This window comes from Aptenodytes forsteri, unplaced genomic scaffold (genome assembly GCF_000699145.1).
Source record: "Aptenodytes forsteri isolate BGI_AS27 unplaced genomic scaffold, ASM69914v1 Scaffold11, whole genome shotgun sequence".
NCBI lineage: Eukaryota > Metazoa > Chordata > Aves > Sphenisciformes > Spheniscidae > Aptenodytes > Aptenodytes forsteri.
This window is the reverse complement of record NW_008794155.1, coordinates 2,149,270-2,167,875: the sequence shown is the minus strand read 5'-3', so window position 1 is coordinate 2,167,875 and position 18,606 is coordinate 2,149,270. Positions and strand designations below refer to the sequence as shown.

Genomic DNA, 18,606 nt, shown 5'->3' with positions numbered 1-18,606 from the left:
TACTCAATGTACCTTTCACAGTATCAGAGATAACACAATGTAAAAAAGTACTTCTTTTTGCTTTATACATGTAGCACTCCTGTGATAGTCATTTTTATGTAAAACCTGTGAAGTCAAGCCCAAATGCTCAAACTCTCTCTCTTACTTGAAATAGGAAAGGCATATTTAGTAATAAATTTAAAGAGCAGTGGAACACAGATGTTTAGTAAAAACTTAAACTTCATCTAAACAATAGTAGTAAAGTCTCATTTGGGAGGAAATATTAAAGGCTTGAACTCTTTCTTTGCATTCCCTCTACAAAGACATGTATCTGTGTGAGATATCTGACAAAAAATTAAAAGACTCCATTAACATCTACTTTCTACCATGAAGTAAAGGAAGAAAAACACAGAAGGATGCCATAAAAGTGTTTTCAGGCAGTAGGTACAGGAAAATGCAATACTGTGGCAAGGCATTTGTGAAATTCCCTCTTTGCAAAGTCTGCTCATTTTTGGTAATTCTGCTAATTTTCTTAATTTTCATTTTATGCATCCTTGTAAGGAGACAGAGGTCTGGTTAAATGTTTATATGAAATCTTTCTATATAAAATATTATATAAAAAATACCAAGGGAAATTTTATGAAGAAAGCTCTTGCAGTTCTGCTTCTGTCAGGGAAGAAGTAAGTATTTGCATTTTCAGGTAAGTTTGATACCATTGCTACCCACAAAATTCAATAAATTCACTAATCCAATGGTGGGGAGTGGGGGGTGGGGGGGCGGGGGTGGGGGGGGGGGGGGGGGGGGAGGATGTTAAATGCCCTTTATTGACCACAGAAGTGGTGACTGGCTCCATAGGACATAACCTTGGCAATCAACCAGACTGATAATAAGAGACAAAAATGCATAATTCCAGCAATTAGAATGAAATCTAATGATTTGTGTATCTGATATGTTCACAATGTTTTATATAAGAAGTTCAGCAAAGAATACGTAACAGCTCTGATAAACTTAATATTCTGTTGTCTTTCAGTCTGAATAATCAGAAGCTTCTTACCGAGTTTACTACTGACTGTATTTTTCATCATTATTACTGTTGTGCTTCTTACTTACCTAAGGAGCATCAGCTTCCTCTCCTCAAAGCTTTCCTTATCACACATGTAATTTCTTAAGTTGCTATATTTCAATCTAATCATGTCAATAAAAAAGAGTGTTTCTTTAAAGGATGAGTGTAATTTGCATATGCAACACTATAAGCCCACCTTAGCATGGGGCTTAACAGTCTGTTAAAATATTATTACTTGTTGCTGTGATAGTGGCAGCTTCTGAGACGCTTAGATATTCAGATAGCATCCTCTTGAAAGAAGCCTATGTTTCAATAGATATGCGTACGAAAGTTGGACAACCCCTAATTTGCAATGCAATAATAACAAATTATCATTGTAAGCCTGAAGAAACATCGAATATTGCACAAGAAAACGGGTCATGAACAAATCATTTGTGGTTTCAAGACAGGATGCTGCTATTTGAGAGAGAGACATTTCGTTCTGGATTTATCATTTCCTTTGTCATAAAAATTACTTTTATCCTGCCAATGGAGTCTTAATGGTAATTCACAAGATCTCAACATGTACTGTCAAGCTTCAAAATAGTTCTGTAAAATACTGAGATAATTAAGTTGGTGCTTCTTTGAATACCTAAACCCTGTTTTATACTATTTTGCAGTGTATTCAGGAAAGTAGCTAGAATAGGCTGTGAGATTTCATATGCATTCTTAAAAAATGTGTCTTACCACTAACTGGTGTTCCCTTAATTGATTTTGCTTGTTCAGTGTTATTGAACAAATCATATTTTAACTGATCATATATAGTCCTTTGGTACTGCTTTGTAAAATCATCATGTTAGGCTTTGTTACAAAAGTTTACATCATATTAAGATGTATCATTTGAAAACAGAACTAAGAATTTGATTAGTAACTGCATATGAATAACCAGAATACATATTTTTAAAAGTTGTTTTTTTTTTTTTTTCCAAACAGAAACTGGAATTCAGCCAACAAATCTACACTGAGTTCGCAAGTGCCATGTAATTAGGAAAAATAGATAAGCTGTATACCTGTAGGTCTCTGTAAATTCTTTTGAACCAATATCCTCCTCAGAGTACCATCCATAGATGACTCCTCTATGTGAGAGCGATCCCCAATAACTGTCCAGTACATCATCCTAAAAGTATTAAACATAAAAAATAAGCTGGACGCCTATACAGAACCTCAAAACACTTCACTGATATGAAATTATTATGAGCCTTTCAACCTACCTGAAAGACGGGCGATAATTGATCCTGATTTACACACAGGTAAATTGAGCAGGAAAGTTAAGTACATGACTCGGCAAAGTTTAGCCATTTGTAGTCATCATTTGATTTCTCTTACTCTACTTTGCATTTTTGTTTGAATTACCAAAACAGAGTAATGTTGAAACATACATACCCCTTTTTAGGATTTACAGCAATTGCATATGGTTCTCCTGCCATGCTTGTAAGGAGCCTGGTACAGTTAGGTCCGTTCAATTGACCTACATTGATGGAGTATCTCAGACTAGTCCAATGGGTTGTATAGTAGCTGAACCAATGCATTCTGGAATGATCAGTCCAGTAAATATTTCCAGCAACCCAGTCAACAGCAATGCCCCTAGGTCTTTTGAATTCTGGACACTAAAAGGAACAGATGTTAAAGTCAGATTTACGGAAACGATCTTTCACAGCAGCTGCATAGTCACGGATTTATGTAACTTTTTACAGTTAAGTAACTTTTACCTTTAATATGGGGAAATATTTAAAAACACTGCATTGGAAAGCATAAATTCCACCTCTAGGAGATAAGCTCTAAGTGATCTGCTGACAGTTCTATTCAATGCAGAAGAACAAGTCAATGGTTCAAACCCGTTTTCTCAAGTCTAAGGCTACCTACATTAAGAAAAAGGCACTTAGGCATGAACTACTTGAACTATTGATACTGAAGCAAATAAATGTTACATAGTGTAATTCAAAAGGAGAGGAAAAGGAAGAAATAAGATTATACAGCTATTATACTCCATGCAGAACTATGGTATGTCGTCCCATCCCAAAGTCCTTGGTGAAAATGGTGCTTGAGACGCTCCTGAGGTATGGCTGCTCAGCAGTCTGGCAAGGATGAATAAAATCACTGCATTTAGAAAACTGCATAAAATTACCTCTGTATTCTGACCAATGCTAGTATGCAATTGTAAGGCGATTTTTTAACTGTTTCTCTTCCCTTGCTGTTAACCGTTCCTGTGTTCCACCACCGATTAAAACTTGAGTTAGTGCAATATTCAGCTTCACATGAAAAGAGGCTTGACTGATTATAACTTTAAAATTGTAAACTGTAGTATCTCTGTCATGATTTCACGGTTTTCAGTAAGGCCTAGATCCTAATAAATGGTCCTAAGGATAGAAGTTCATATTGCAAATAGGAGGTATATATGAACAAGTTTCTCTAAAGTTTACTAGAATTCCTGCAGAGAGGAGTAAAATCTATAAAATAGGACTACCCAACTACTTCTAACATGAATGCAGCATATATTAAAAAAAAATCCAAGACCCGCATGAGCTAAATACATATGCAATTGTTTGCCTGTTTACCTATAATAGCATCAAGTTAAATTATGAAGAAAAATGTCTATTCCTTGACAAATGCAGTAATGGAATGCTACTAAGCTACTTAACTAAAAATCAGGAAAGAAAATCCTAAAATAACTTGTTTTCCTCAGGTGTCAGAGTTCCCTAATACCACAAGACATTTGTAGACTATTTTCATCATAAAATAAAGGTCATTTCATTCTCTAGGTGAAACAATAGGACTGCAAGGGTGAATTTAGATAGTTCATTGTTCATAAACCTTTAATTCTGCAAAAATGTCATAGAATGCATGTTCTAAAGATATACAGAACCCTGACTTTCTATTTAGATGAATATTAAAGCAGGAAAATCAATCACTGCATTTACAAAAGAGTATTTCTTTAAAAACAGGGTCACAGTCATTTTTTTAAAGTTAAACAAAATAATGTATTATAATTCTTTGTTATGAAATGATGATACTGGCAGCATACGCTTCCAGAAATCCCCCCCCCCAAGAAATGTAGCATTTGCATGCAACAACCTCTTTTTTTCTTTGTTACATTATCCAAGCAACATTCATGTAAAGGACAAGATACCCAAAAATGTGGGGATTTGCAGATAAGCGTCACTGTATTTTTAATCCAAACTCCTTTTAATTCTGGGTAATATTCAGGCACCTGTGTCAAGAAGCCTGTCAAACCTAGAGATCTCCAGTTACTACTTTGGAGACTGCGAGGGTTAACGGCACTGGCCTACAAGGCTGGAACGAAATATTCTTCTAAAAGGAGAGCAGCTATCATGGACAGCACAGTCCCCTGCCTTTCTTTCGACTGTCCAAGAACCACCGTTGACAGTAAGACTGCTTTTTTTGGAACCTGGTAAACACATGATGGGAGTTACCATGCAGAGTGAGAGACGGTTCCCAAAAAGCTGGTAGTAGAAGCAGATGAGACAAAGGGACATCCTAAAAAGATTCTGGAACAAGGTTGGGTGGCTTACGAACACTGACCCTTTCTCATTCTTCTCAACTATACAGGAGAAGTGAAATTCCAGTAATGCTGGGGTGCATATTAAAGATCAAATGAACAAGGAGATAACCAGAAGAAATGGAAAGCAGCCATCTGGTGTAAGCAATTAAAAAAAGAGAATAAAAAACACTAGCTGATGTAATTCTCAGTTGTGTTCAGTAAGTTTCAGCCTAGCTACATCATATTTCTGATGTCTTATGCATCTTCTCATACTGTCCAGGAGAATTACTTACTGTAAATGAGCTTTTACCTAATAGCTTATTTGGATTATGTTAATGTTGAAGAATGATATTGCATATAGAATAAGGATGAAAATACAAGAACAAAATCACATTAATGTTGTCTACAGTTATTTTAGCCCACTTTGATACTAAATATAACGTACTACAACTTACTAGAGAAATTGGGGTTTGAAACCTAATCGCCTTTTATAGTATGGTAGTCTCTGCACAACTACAGACCATGTCAGCTTGACAACTTTTGATCAGAACAGCTGCCTATCATAAAACCTGTTTTAAAGGAAAAGAATAAAAAAAAAAAAGAACAACAAAGAAAAACAAAGAAAAAAAAAAGAAGCTGCAGTAAGAGCTTGGATTTGGAAACCATTTTGATATAATGGTAGATCACAGAAAAATTTTCAGTCCCAAAAGTTGAGTTTGACTGGAGAAAACATGTCACGTGTGCAGCAGAAACCCATCACCTTGCAATGCTTAGGATTTTAACACAGGAAGACTAAATGACAAATCTAATTTATATCATAAGCACATGCGAAGCAATATTTTCCCTATTTACTTTACAGATGTTTTTGGTATGGCATTGCTGTGAAATAAAGTAAACCAATGACTTGTTGTTGCTTAAAATATCTTCATTAAAAATAATACATTATCTAATGATATATTATTAGAACAGTAAAAATAAATGAGAAACCATAATACTAGAAAACTTTTAGACTTTTACTCGCCGAAACAGAAAGTTTTCCTCGACAGATGAGCAGCCCAGTAGGTGCAATGGTTCATCAAACCACCAGTTGTATTACGTAAGCAGGATCATTTAAAAATCCCAACCAGCTGATGCCAGAAAGAGAGGGTCTCCTAAGTACATAAAGTTCATCCATACAGAGCTATAGCTTTAAGGTAAAACCATAAATTAATGCTATTTAGAGAAAACAGTCTAGAAATTGTTTCCATTCACAGTGATGCACTGAATTTCACTGGCCCCTAGGGCAAACGTTGGGAGTATATACGTGGATATATCACAAGAGTGGTTAAGGGTCCTTGTTAAACTCTCAGAACAGCGGGGCCGGAGCAAGCTGCTAATATACTGACTGGATACATTACAAAACCTATGTTTTTCTTCCTATTATATGGTACAATTATTTTAATGTTCAGCTTTGTGTCCTCCTCCATGAAAAACAGCACTTGAGTTGAAGTGGCAAGTCACTCTGTGTTGAATATTCACCTCAGATAACTTATACATCTCTCTCCAAGGATTATGCCAGTAAACAGCTGCACCAGTTATCACCAATTCACTTACACTGACTTAACTCGACTGGAATACAATCCTCTTCTGCATCTGTCAATAAACTCTGAAGAGTTGATATTTACTATTTCCTTTAATGCTTCAATTTGTACCAAGCTTAAATCCCTTTTCACAGAAAAATACAAGAGATACTTAAAGCTATTCTCTGAGGAAGGCTCTTGATATGCTAATTCCATGGAGCAATTTCAGTCGAGATGGATTTTTGCATTAATGTAATTACCTGGAAACGCAGGTGACTTTGTTCAAGTTTACTGTCCTGATTTACATATCAAAGTCTAGATATAAAAGTTATAATGTAACCTTTGAAAACATATCCATTAAAAAACTTGTGTTAAAATTAAGGAATTCTCAAGCTTTTCAAAACCAAATTTAAGTGACAATATTAAAGCAACACTACGAAACCAATTAACCTACTGATCAGTTATATATAAAGGCAATAATATTTGAGTATTAATGAGATAATGCTGGGAAAATATTCTGAATAGTTTAGCACAATGAGAAGTAATGCTTCACAAATATAAATGAAATGTGTCCAAGACATATTCAGACACAGCGTGTGCATTTTCCACATACAGATTTGTAAAAAAGCTTTGTATGGCTTGGATCAAGCATCTTCACAAGCACCTACCTGCACTAAAGATTTACGGGGAAAATCGTGTATAAAGACAAACATACTTTTTTCAATAATTCTGAATTAAGAGGAAGTGACTAGAAAGTGTTCTGGCATAAGGGTGAAACAGAGATATGAAAAGCAAAAAGTATTTCAGCATTTCAGAAAATTAATAGTAATTCTAAGAACTTTTTATTTTTATTAGTTTAAACAGGGAGACAATGGCAAATCAGCTACGAAAGTTTCAACCCCTGGACTATGAAGAAGTCTCAAGGAAGCTTATGTTCAGGTTTATGGACTTGTAAGAAAGTGTAGCTCCATTAGAGAGGTTGTGGGTCAGCAGACTACACTTATCCTTGCAGAAGGCATCTGCATATTAACTAAAAAGAAATAAAATAAATAAATAACAACAAAACCCCCCGACACTTTAAGTTTACAAGACTTTACAAGTTGCTTATTTTCGAATAATGAACTCGATACAGAGATGTGTCTATCAGGATTTCTTAGGCACAGGTATCTGCCACATTTAAATGAGAAAATGCCACAGCAGAATTACTCCACATCTTGAATACACACTCAGGTTCTCAAAGTATCCTTCCCCAAAACTCAAACAGCATACATGACCTACTAGAAATGCTAGGGATAATTTTCTATTTTAGATCTACTTTACATACACTTTCTGTCAACAAAATCTAGACCCTCTTCTTCTGGGCAGATGGAGGTGCTGGTTTCTAACCTCTCTTCCCATATACATGCCATCACAGACACAAGGTATCTTCATGTCCATTGGAGTCTACGTCCCCAGGCTTTTTGCCCTGCTGGCATCAAAGGTCAGGAATTTAATGGTTTGCAAAGGAAGTATCGTTGGATGAAAGGTACTTAGAAGTGGTTTTAGATGTGTAAGAGTTGAATGATAGATGAAAGATTAGTCTACTGTTGCTACTGCTGTTTATTCTACCGGGTATATAAAAGCATTCATGTTTATTCTACCGGGTATATAAAAGAATTCATGTGATACAAGGTCATCCCTGTTACCTCTCCTAAGTTTAAGGAAACAGCCAGACAGGTGTTATTTCTAACCTGATTTATTACTGGCCAAGAAAAAACTAAAAACTCTCCTCGGCCATCACATTTAATAAAAAGTAAAAAAACCCAAAAATCTAAATTTACAGCATTATAGAAACACCAATGTAAAGGTCACATTGTTATCTTCAGTTCAGCACTAACACCTCCTTGAGAGTTTTGTAGAAATGTATTAGGCAAAATGAGTATCAATCTGCATTTATTTTATTTTCAAGTAAAGACCACTTGAAATTACCCTAGATTATAAAAATCCACATTTATGTTGTAAAGTGCAAAATTACATTTATGCTTATTCAAAAGAAGATACTATGCAGTTCAACATATAGAGGAATAAATACTTATTGTTCTAATTTTTAAATTTTTATCATATGCTTGCTAATATTATTGTTTACCTGGTCATTATGGAAATCAGGGCTGTCTTTGGCCTATCTACATTCCCTGTTTTCTAAGTATTTGAAGTTCATGTAAAGTGCAAAATTACATTTATGCTTATTCAAAAGAAGATACTATGCAGTTCAACATATAGAGGAATAAATACTTATTGTTCTAATTTTTAAATTTTTATCATATGCTTGCTAATATTATTGTTTACCTGGTCATTATGGAAATCAGGGCTGTCTTTGGCCTATCTACATTCCCTGTTTTCTAAGTATTTGAAGTTCATGCCTGTCTTTAAAACATGTGTTGCTTATATATGTCTGTTATATCCTCTCTTCTTTTCTCTCTTAAAACAAAAAAATCTTCATGGTATACAGTCTTTCCAAGCCTCTAACATACTGCTTGTTTCTCTGTAGAAAACTTTTTTAAATACTATAGTTTTGATCTCTTAGAGACTCGACCAAGTCTGTCAGAGTCTTGAATGGAAAGGCATTAGTAGGCATACATACCATTTGAATGAAATCATTATCAGATAGAAGTTTTAATTTATTAAGTCAGCACATTCTAGACAATCAGAATAGAAAAGTATTTTGAAAGAAATTTGTATCATGTAAGCTTTGATTTTGATCACTTACTATCAAGCCAGTGTTACTTTGCCTTCTCTCTCTGTCGTGAAGTTTTCTGTAGAAAATCCCTCCTGGATTAAATTGAGTACTCCAGACAATCATGTCCCCTTGAAAATATGCATCCATTCCAGTTATCCTTGAATTATGTTCAATATGTGATATTTGCTGATGAACATCACTGTAGTTGAATGGATATGCAAAACCCAGGATGTCAGTGTCATTAGCAACATAGAGAACTTGATCTTCAGAGCCTAGGGGTTATTATAATGAAACAAAAATAAGGTAAATGTCAACTAATGCAAAATCAGTGTTTTTCACTCAAGTAGCTTTTTGGTGTTTATCTGATATAATTTCTTAAGTTAAAATCGTTTTCTGATTGTTGATGACTGCAAAAACACTCATACTCTGGGCAAGAAATGCAACTCTTCATACTCTGATACCAGTATATATTACTCCAATGCTCTCCACGTTCGCATTGTGACACCTAAGACTATATTTTAAGGCATATGTAATATAAGAATTTGAACACTTTAAGCAGTATACAAAAATAGGGGATATTATGCATTAAGCCCATATGAATCGCTACATATTTTTATATGCATGTTGTGTCTAGAGGGTACTAAATGTATATATTAAAGGAACACAAATTTGCTAATAAGCATTATTTTAAATTGCTTAATTGGAAATTAGAAGTGGAATGATCCTATCTTTAGTGAAGGCAGTGAATTTTTGAAACTGACTGTAACATGAGCAAACTGGACCAAAGCTGCTACAGAACATATGCAGTTGTACCTTATACCTCCTCATTTCAGATAGTTAACATTTATGGATACCTGTGAATGGGTGGTATTTATGGGTACCTAGTTACCATCTTGATTCAGATGTTGTAAAATATGTTATTCATCAGAAAATGCTCTCTGGTATCTATTCATTAAGTTTTGAGGAAGTTTCAAATCTACTGGATATATTAGAATGCACTTGCAATATTTTAGATTTCTAATTTATATCACATTTATCCATAGAGAATCAACTTATAACAATGTCTGTCCAACACATTTCCTCCTTATGAGTATGAAATACCAAAAATCATTTGTTCCCTCACTCCTGCTAAATGTAAGAAGAGGAGTTCCATTAAAGGAAGTATCAATGAGGGAAAGAGGGAACCATTAACTGTATTACAATGGAAATGAAGCTTGTGAAAAATTCAGATGTAGGATAATGATTCCCAGATTTTTAAATTATAAGCCCTCGTAATTGTGTCTGTGTTTCTAGAATAACAAGCCACCATCCACAATTAGTAACCTTGTTTGTTCCCATGTCACAATCTGACTGCTTCTTCAGTAATAGGTAACGATGCTGATAGAGTCCACATTACATATAGAGGAAATTACTAATGACTCATTAATATGATCTTCCCATGATAAGTTTGCTTCAAGAAAATGTGAACAAAGCATGTAAGATACCTGACTATCACCATCTAGCTACCCAGCATTGGTGTACCTACATTACTGACTGGTGTGCTACAAAGAAGGAAGAACTGGAATTAACATGACACAATCTGTTATGGTTCTAGGATGTATGTCCACAAGATGTGCTTACTGGCCATAAGGTTCAGATCGGGTACTGCTCATAGCTGTGCACCAGATATGCACAGAGATCTATAAGGAGCCACACCTTCTAACTTCAACACTGGTTCTGCACTGAAGACTCCAAGTGTAGGTCTAAGTCAAATTCACACCAAGATCTCACTAAATTGCAGGTGAGATGCTCGGATCATACTTTCAGTTATTCAGATACAGATCCATAAAGATTATGTTAACTTTACTCAGGCAGCTGGATTATTGCTTGTTTCATTTCTAAAATGATTTAAAAGTTACATAATACCCAGACTTAACTATTACCTCCATTTTGTGCAATACCTCTGCCTTACGAAAGACAGAAATAACATCTATGTGTGCATATTTCTTTACCTTCACTGGACCATGATCTAGGCAGCTGATTTATGAGAGGAGTATATTCTTAGGTGACTATACTTAGAAAAACTCCACTTAAATGACTTATATTTCTCAACACGACAAAGCAAAACATATTAACCCCAAATACTACTTAATTTATTCCTAAAGTTCTAAAACATGTTTCTGTGAAAGAGTTGATTCTTCTCTCAAGCTTCTAAAGCTTCACCAGAATGCTTACATGCTTGCTAATATATAATCTCTGTTTTTCTTATTTGTGTGTATCTTTTTATAAATAGCGAAAGCTGGAGTTGGAAATGGACTTTCATATTAAGTGTGTTCATTCACACGGAAGTGATAAGAATTTACTGCTTACCAAAATGAAAGGTAAATCTGAGTGGAGTTGAGAATTATTTCTGTGCACTATTCAAGAAATATTATCTAAAAATAAATTGTATATGCAACACATTAGTGTTACCAACCATGTACATAACAAATGATTTAGTACTGTCAATCTGTTTTGATTTTTATAGCCTTACCTTTTGCTATGCAACTGTTATTCCTCTCCTTATAATGTTTCTCGCATGCACATTTGTATGACCCCTTAATATTACTGCAGTGTTGGGAGCAGGCACCAAATACCATACACTCATTGATATCTATGAGGAAAAGAATTGTAATTTATATACCTATAGTTTAATACACTATTATTTAACATGTTCGAAACATCATGGAAGAATTCAGATGAACAAAAGGACCTCGTAAGCATTGGTATATCTTGCAACAGTAAAACGAAGCCTTCTGCAATTATCACTAATGTTATTTCTGCTGCAATCAACCTATCTCGGAAGGATATTTTGTATTATTTCTCCATCCTTCTTATATTAACCAATTATCATTAGAGCTTGAAATCAACTTTGAGAATGAAAATGTCTGTTACAGTTATCTCCAACATACCTACTTCTGTTACAGTCAAAACTACATGATCACCCCTTACTGGAAAACCTCCTGTGTATACCTTTTCTTAAGAGCCAAACAATGAAGTGTTTGCACGCAAGTATCTATTCACTTTGATAGTCCCACTGAGGTCATCTCCACTTTTTCTGTAAGGTACTGCTCACCAGTAAGAAAATGAATTTACAACACATTCTTTGGGAAGGTAGATTTATCCTATCTTTTTGATCACCTCTTTCATTATAACAACTATGACTTTTTTTTCTGACCACTGTGGCATCTTATATATTAAGACTACATTTTCTAAGGTATTTTACTTTCAATCTGTTTATTTTCATTTCAATTTTTAGTCTTATGCATCTTCATTATTTTAGGCATCTCAAAATATTCACATATACCAGCTTGAACACCAATCCCAATTGCTCACTTAAATAATCTACTGGACCTTAAATCACCCATTTACCCCTTAAATTATAAAATCATGTAATGGTCTGACCTGAACCTTTCGACATTCACAACCAATGTTAATCTTTGGTAATCTCTCTAGGTAGAATGGATAAATCTACATCCTACAAATCCTTTCAGTTTCTTTTCTTGATTTCTTAATCCCATAGCTATGAAACAGTTTTTACTCTGCAGAAAAAAGTATGTGGTATGTATCTCCTTCTCCAGCATAGAAAATTGACTATGTGGTTGACTTTTAATACTTTACAGGAAGGGATGATGGAAAAGATCTGTACCTTCACACTGTCTATTCCTCTTGTTTCTCTGAAATCCAGGTTTACACTGACACAGTAGGGATGTTTTTGTTTGATTACAGTATGCATCATCTCCACAAGGATTCACATTATCTTCACATGTGTATTCAGTGACACCTAAACATAAACAAAATGTCTAAAAAAGCACTGATAGGTTTCTTTAAACTGTTAAAAATGAGATCTAAAATAACAACAAGTAACAAATTTATCTTTCTGTTAAAAGAGTATCAGGTAAATTTTAAACAAATATATGACATTACAGTATTTACCTACATATGCATATAAATTCACAGTATTTAATTGAGATACTTCATTTCACATCAAGAGTTTAATACTAAAATTTATCTTGTTGCAAATATGAGATAAAATGCAATCAACTTATAGCTAAACTACTTAAAAAACCCTCAAGAACTACTCTAAAAACTATTACAACCTGAATTGCTATAAAATTTGCCTTCCTCTTCTGGTATGTCAAATAGAATGAATTCTTTTTTTAACTAAAAAATTAACTTTCATTAAACTTCTGTGTTGTTGAGTAGGTTTTGCATAGATCAAAGCCTCAGTTATTTCTTTTCTGCCACAATCATGAAAACATATCTTGTCAGCCAGACTCACTTATTTTGCAGTCTTGCTCATCTGAACCATCTCCACAGTCATCAAACCAATCGCACTGTAGCTCCATTGGAATACATTTCTTATCATTACAAGCAAACTCATCTTTTTTACATGGTCTTGCTTTATATGTGATTTTATCTATATAATTACAAATTAATAAGAGAAAAATAAATCAGTATTTAAGATTCTTAGATTATTTTAAGCACATACAAATGGGAATGACCATGAAGCATTAAGCAACTGGAAATTATTTCAAGCTTAAATTTCTTTCAATTTCAAATTCTGATCTACTAACCTCCAGTTAAGCTTTACTGAAGGACAAGCAGATCTCTGTAACAAAGTTTGCCTTCAAGTTGTTTTCTTTGATCTGAATGCCTTGAAAGGTAATATCACCTACCGCAGTGATCTTCATCCGAGTTATCACCACAGTCATCAACCTCATTGCAAATTTGCTCAGGTCGCAGACAAACCCTGTTGTTTCTACATCTGTACGGCCTTGTTGGAGGGCATGGAAACTTTACTGTACATTAAAAAAACAGAATCAGCTATTACCCAGCTAGTATTCTTGAACCTTCTTTAATGTCTCCTTATCAAAGCAATAAGCAGGCATGGGAACACAGTTGTACTTGACATATGAATGGTACTTGATTTTAACTTCCGGTACCTAACGGAATAACACTTCAACAATGTTTACAGTATAAGTTATTCATTTAGGGAATTAAATTATTTTGTGTGATAAGGGTAATTACACTTCTTTTTGAGAATCAGTAAATATGACAGAAATAAAACAAAGGAAGTAGGAAAGTTAAGGATAATCAATATTTCAATGTAGAAGTAACTTTTTCCCATCTGTGCATTTCCTACAAAAAGATTAATTTCTCACAAATATCTTATCTGAAATTATATGAGTAGCAATAACAACAGAAAACTATATCCCACATTTCAAGCTAATCTTCTAAAAGTAAAAAAAAGAAAACTTAGATGCATATGTCCTTATATATTTATGTATGTTATGTGTCATTTCTTGCTTTACTACATGAAAAGCACTGAAAAATGTAATGTCATACCACACATTTCAGCAACTTCATCAGAGTTATCTCCACAGTCATCCTCGCCATCACAAACCCAAAAATGTAGTTTGCAGAGGGAATTGTTGCACAAAAATTCATCAGCTCTACATATATTTCCCCCTGGGAGGATGAAAATAAGACAGGAAAAAACCCAGGAAAACAGAAAGACAAAAGAAAGAACGTCAGTTCTTGATAAAACCAGTACAACCACTTATCACATACTATCTGCAGAGAATGACACACATAGCATAACTAAATGAACAAACCCCAAATGAAAGGGTTGGAGAAGCAGAGAGAAATACTCATTTAAAAATCTCTTCCTTGATCATACACTTTCTCTTTTCATGACTGTTAGCTAAGAATTACCTATTTGGCCTGACTAGAAAGGACAGTTATCCAAGAAAGACACTGACAACTCACCAGCTAGGTATGTTCCCCTTGCATTTAGCCAGGAGATGCTTAAACTATCTTTCTGTCTGTAACTTCCTTTGGTGATGCTGCCTTTCAGAAAAGACCTGGCTGGGTACATCAGTAATTTGTGCTGTCAGAGAATGGTACAAACCAGAAGACAGAAATACGGTCAAATTTGTGAAAGGCCACTTCGGTCCAGGTTTGTTCCACATGAATGTCTGATCCTCCACCTATTCCTACTCCCACTCTGAGACACACATCGTGTTCAGAAGAGACAAAGTGATTGCAGTCCCTTAGCCATGAGGTAGCATCTTTTTCTTCTCCTGAGGAGTAATAGGCTTGGCCAGGCTTGCAATGTCCCCATCAACTATAAACTCTGTAATTAGGGAAGATCTAGCCATGTAGGCACAGAGTAGGTAAGACTAGGTGACCTCTAACAGTCTCTTCCTTTTTGTGACTTCTGAAATTTCTCATTAGGATATTTGCTGAACACAGATGCAGCAAGAATAAATTCTTCCATGTAACTTTAGTATTGATTGAACGCTGAATCATCTAACAAAATGGAACAGAGAGTGAGAGAAAATGTTTGAAGATGGAGTGCTCAGGCTTTAAAAATTGGTTCAAGCTGGATTCAGTTTTAATACGCGTAGCAGTAAGAAGGCATTTTGCTTCAAAATTAGATCTAAATTATACCACTACCAATCAACGAAGTTATGGAAACTTCTTGAAATTAATTTTCTACATAAAACATCTTTATGGTAACTGGATTCTCAGTTTCCTGAGAGGAGTAGGGTATAAAAGATATAAAGCTGTGTACCTGCAGAGGAGGAAACAGTGACATTTTATATGATAACACCAAAACTCTCACTGTGGCTTACCTCAATGCATTACACCCATCCTAATAGTTAGATCAGGCTCCAGGGGCTTTTTACTTAGTCATTCAGTGCCCTGTTCACACCCCATTAAAATCAACAGAAGGCTTTCTTTCGCTATGAAGGGTTCAGAATGGTTTAATTTTTTTTCCAGAAAATTAATTTGCATGAAATACCCACCGTGTAAGAAGATGTTGGGAACTCTCACACTATGTTACCAAATATAATTCACTCCCATTGCAAACATAACTTATAAACATTAACAGAAATATTCTTTATTATCATCCAAGGAAATATATATACAATTCGTGTATTCTTCATGATGAAAGACATGAATATAAATAATTGTGTGTGTAATCACAATAGAACCATCATTCTAGTTGTATAATAAGATTGAAAAGAGCTATGTTTATAAATATGCACAGTGAGCTACAGATAAATATTACGGAGATTGTTTTAGAATGCTGTAGAATAAAACTCCATTTGTGTTTGCTGTATTTCCAAAGAGGAAAAAATTAGTTACCAGTGAGATAAACTGGCATTTGTTTCATGTGATTGCTCTGCCTGTCATAAACCCTTTATAGAATAGATTTCTATAACAGAAATCATAATTGTGACATAAATACAAAGTATTATAGCAATAACCAACTAGGCGAAAGGCTTCTTATTGCATTATAAGCAATTTGCAGTTCACAGAAGCTCCATTATGCTATCCAAAGAATAATGTGGGCTTCAGATAAAATAAGCGCGTTACTACTTACTTACACTTCATTGGTTTTTAAAGAGATACAGTCCAGATATTTTAAAAGCAGTTTTAAAATGGACCAGACGCTTTTTAAAACTTTGTTGATCTCAGTCTTCTCAAAGCAATTCATTCTTCAACACTACCAAATATGATGTTTTTCTCTTTGCATCTAAACATCTCTGGAACATTCTTCCCATTTTCTTCATTTTCTGGTCTCTCTTTCAAACTTAACCATCCCATATAACTTCTTTTTTTTCCTAGTGGTAAGTGTTGGTTAATAGACTTACGACAAAATAAGGGAAGGATATTTTACTCCGCAACTGCTTGCTTCCTCTCTGATTATTATTACTTATTCTTGTACTGCATTATGCTTTTGAGGTTACACACATATCATGTGACTGTAGATGACTAACAGACAGAACTAATCACTTTAAAAAAAAAAGGCAAGAAGAAAAATCTGGAAAAACCAAGAAGCTGACAAAATGCTGAGTGAAATTTTGCTTTAAAAAAAAAAAAAATCTTTAATTTGAGTGGGAAGTTCTGTTTGTCACAATTATTGAGTTACTACACTTACTAAGAATTTCATGCAGAGTTACACTGCTACTGCCTGGTAGCCGAAGCAACGTTCAGTTAAAAAAAAAAAATCAGAAATAAAGACTTGCATGGTCTTACCCTCAGAAGGAATACTACGGGGAACTCGTTTAATAATGTTTAATTGCATACATCTGTGTGTGTATGTATATATAGATATGTATGTAAATATATGTGAATGCTCAATTGAAAAGACATTAGAACAAGATTTGTGAATTTGCAGCAACTATGAGAACAGACCAACAGATACATTTCTCAAAAACGTATTTGGAAGCTTAATCATAAGCATGAAAGTCTGAGCATAGCGTTTAGGTTCATGTGAATCAACTTATGTGCATAGTTCTGCTCTCTAAGGAGAGCGAGAATTCAAAATGTGGTTTTATGGGTTCTGGTTAGTTGCAACATTTCATCTCCATGGAAATAAATAGAAAACTGGGGTCTCAAGATTACGTGTTTAGCAATTTTTCCTTATGTTGCATGGCTTTGTAATTTATAAAATTGTAAATTAACTGGACTTATTACTGATTTCTCTGATGAGACAGAATATGCTTCCAGTAATAACACAACCTTTTGGTCCTCGGGGAAGGAAACACAAAGAAGGAACAATGAGCTGTGAGTTATAAACCATGTAAGTTTTGCTTCATCCTGTAAATCGCTTGTGAAGCTGCTATATTGTCTTTGTCAAAAGAGGTCACAGAGCTTTCATTTCATCACTCAGAATGGCCAGGGTACCACTAACTTACAAAGTGTGTTAATACAAAAACCAATGAAGTAAGCCTTTTAAAGAAAAGTGTCTCTTGCCTTGGTCACAGTTTTCTTCGTCACTGCCATCCACACAGTCATGGATCCCATCACAAAGCCATCTGACAGGGATACAGTAGGCCTTATTTTTGCATCGAAACTGATCTTCTTTACATTCTGTTACACAATCCATCTGTGTGAATACAGATACGAACTAAGTATTAATGAATGAGAAAAACAAATAAAGACAAACCTAGCAAAATTTACTACTACTGTTTTTTATTGCCCTATGTATTTAATACAGTAAAGTTGTACCTGACAACGGAATGTGCAATGTATTTACTGAAGTCCAACTGGAATTGTAACCACACATTATATACGTTCTGATATTACTTCTTTATATTACTTAGTATTAGCAATGGAAACAATGGCTACATTCACATTTCTGAAGTCAACTGCCCTAAGAGAACCAACCCTGGACATGAGGCCAGTTAGCGCAAGCTGGCTCATATCCACATCGATCAGGCCTAGAAACCTCTGGAGTGGATTGTCTTCATCTGCACCGTGTAGCGTTTGGCTCAGGCATCCTTCAGGCTCTACCTGGCACCTTTATGGCTCTGAGAAATAACAACTATTTTTGGTCTTTTTTCTTGAAGTTGTTCACGAAGGTGGTAATTTTTTAAAAAGATACCAACAGTGCAACGTGTAGGAAGAGCATGGCATGAAGGCCCATGGAGGCTGCGGTGCCTGCTAGGATTGTATTAGATGAATCTAGAGGACAGAGGGAGCCAAATGTGACACAAACTTGTCCACACTGCCTGTACGGAGCAGTCCCTGAAGAAAACTCCCCCAGAACAACACTCAGGTTTTGACTTAGGGGAAACAAATTTGTCTACTCCAAAAGGTGGCCACAGAGCAAACAAACTTGGAGAACAAGTCTTATGAGGAGCGGCTGAGGGAACTGGGGTTGTTTAGCCCGGAGAAAAGGAGGCTGAGGGGAGACCTTATCGCTCTCTACAAC

The 18,606-nt window shown here is 34.9% G+C and overlaps 1 protein-coding gene across 1 annotated transcript in view; it reads right to left on the bottom strand.

Annotated features, from left to right (window-relative positions):
* Positions 1-18,606, bottom strand: part of LRP1B (LDL receptor related protein 1B) — a 676,318-nt gene that overhangs the window by 55,710 nt on the left and 602,002 nt on the right. The window contains exons 73-81 of the mRNA XM_019472156.1: positions 17,646-17,778; positions 14,223-14,345; positions 13,553-13,675; positions 13,156-13,293; positions 12,523-12,657; positions 11,368-11,487; positions 8,886-9,127; positions 2,465-2,688; positions 2,092-2,198 (exon numbers count right to left, since the gene is read on the bottom strand). Of these exons, the coding sequence (XP_019327701.1) occupies positions 2,092-2,198; positions 2,465-2,688; positions 8,886-9,127; positions 11,368-11,487; positions 12,523-12,657; positions 13,156-13,293; positions 13,553-13,675; positions 14,223-14,345; positions 17,646-17,778 (1,345 nt within the window). The remainder of the gene's footprint in view (positions 1-2,091; positions 2,199-2,464; positions 2,689-8,885; positions 9,128-11,367; positions 11,488-12,522; positions 12,658-13,155; positions 13,294-13,552; positions 13,676-14,222; positions 14,346-17,645; positions 17,779-18,606) is intronic.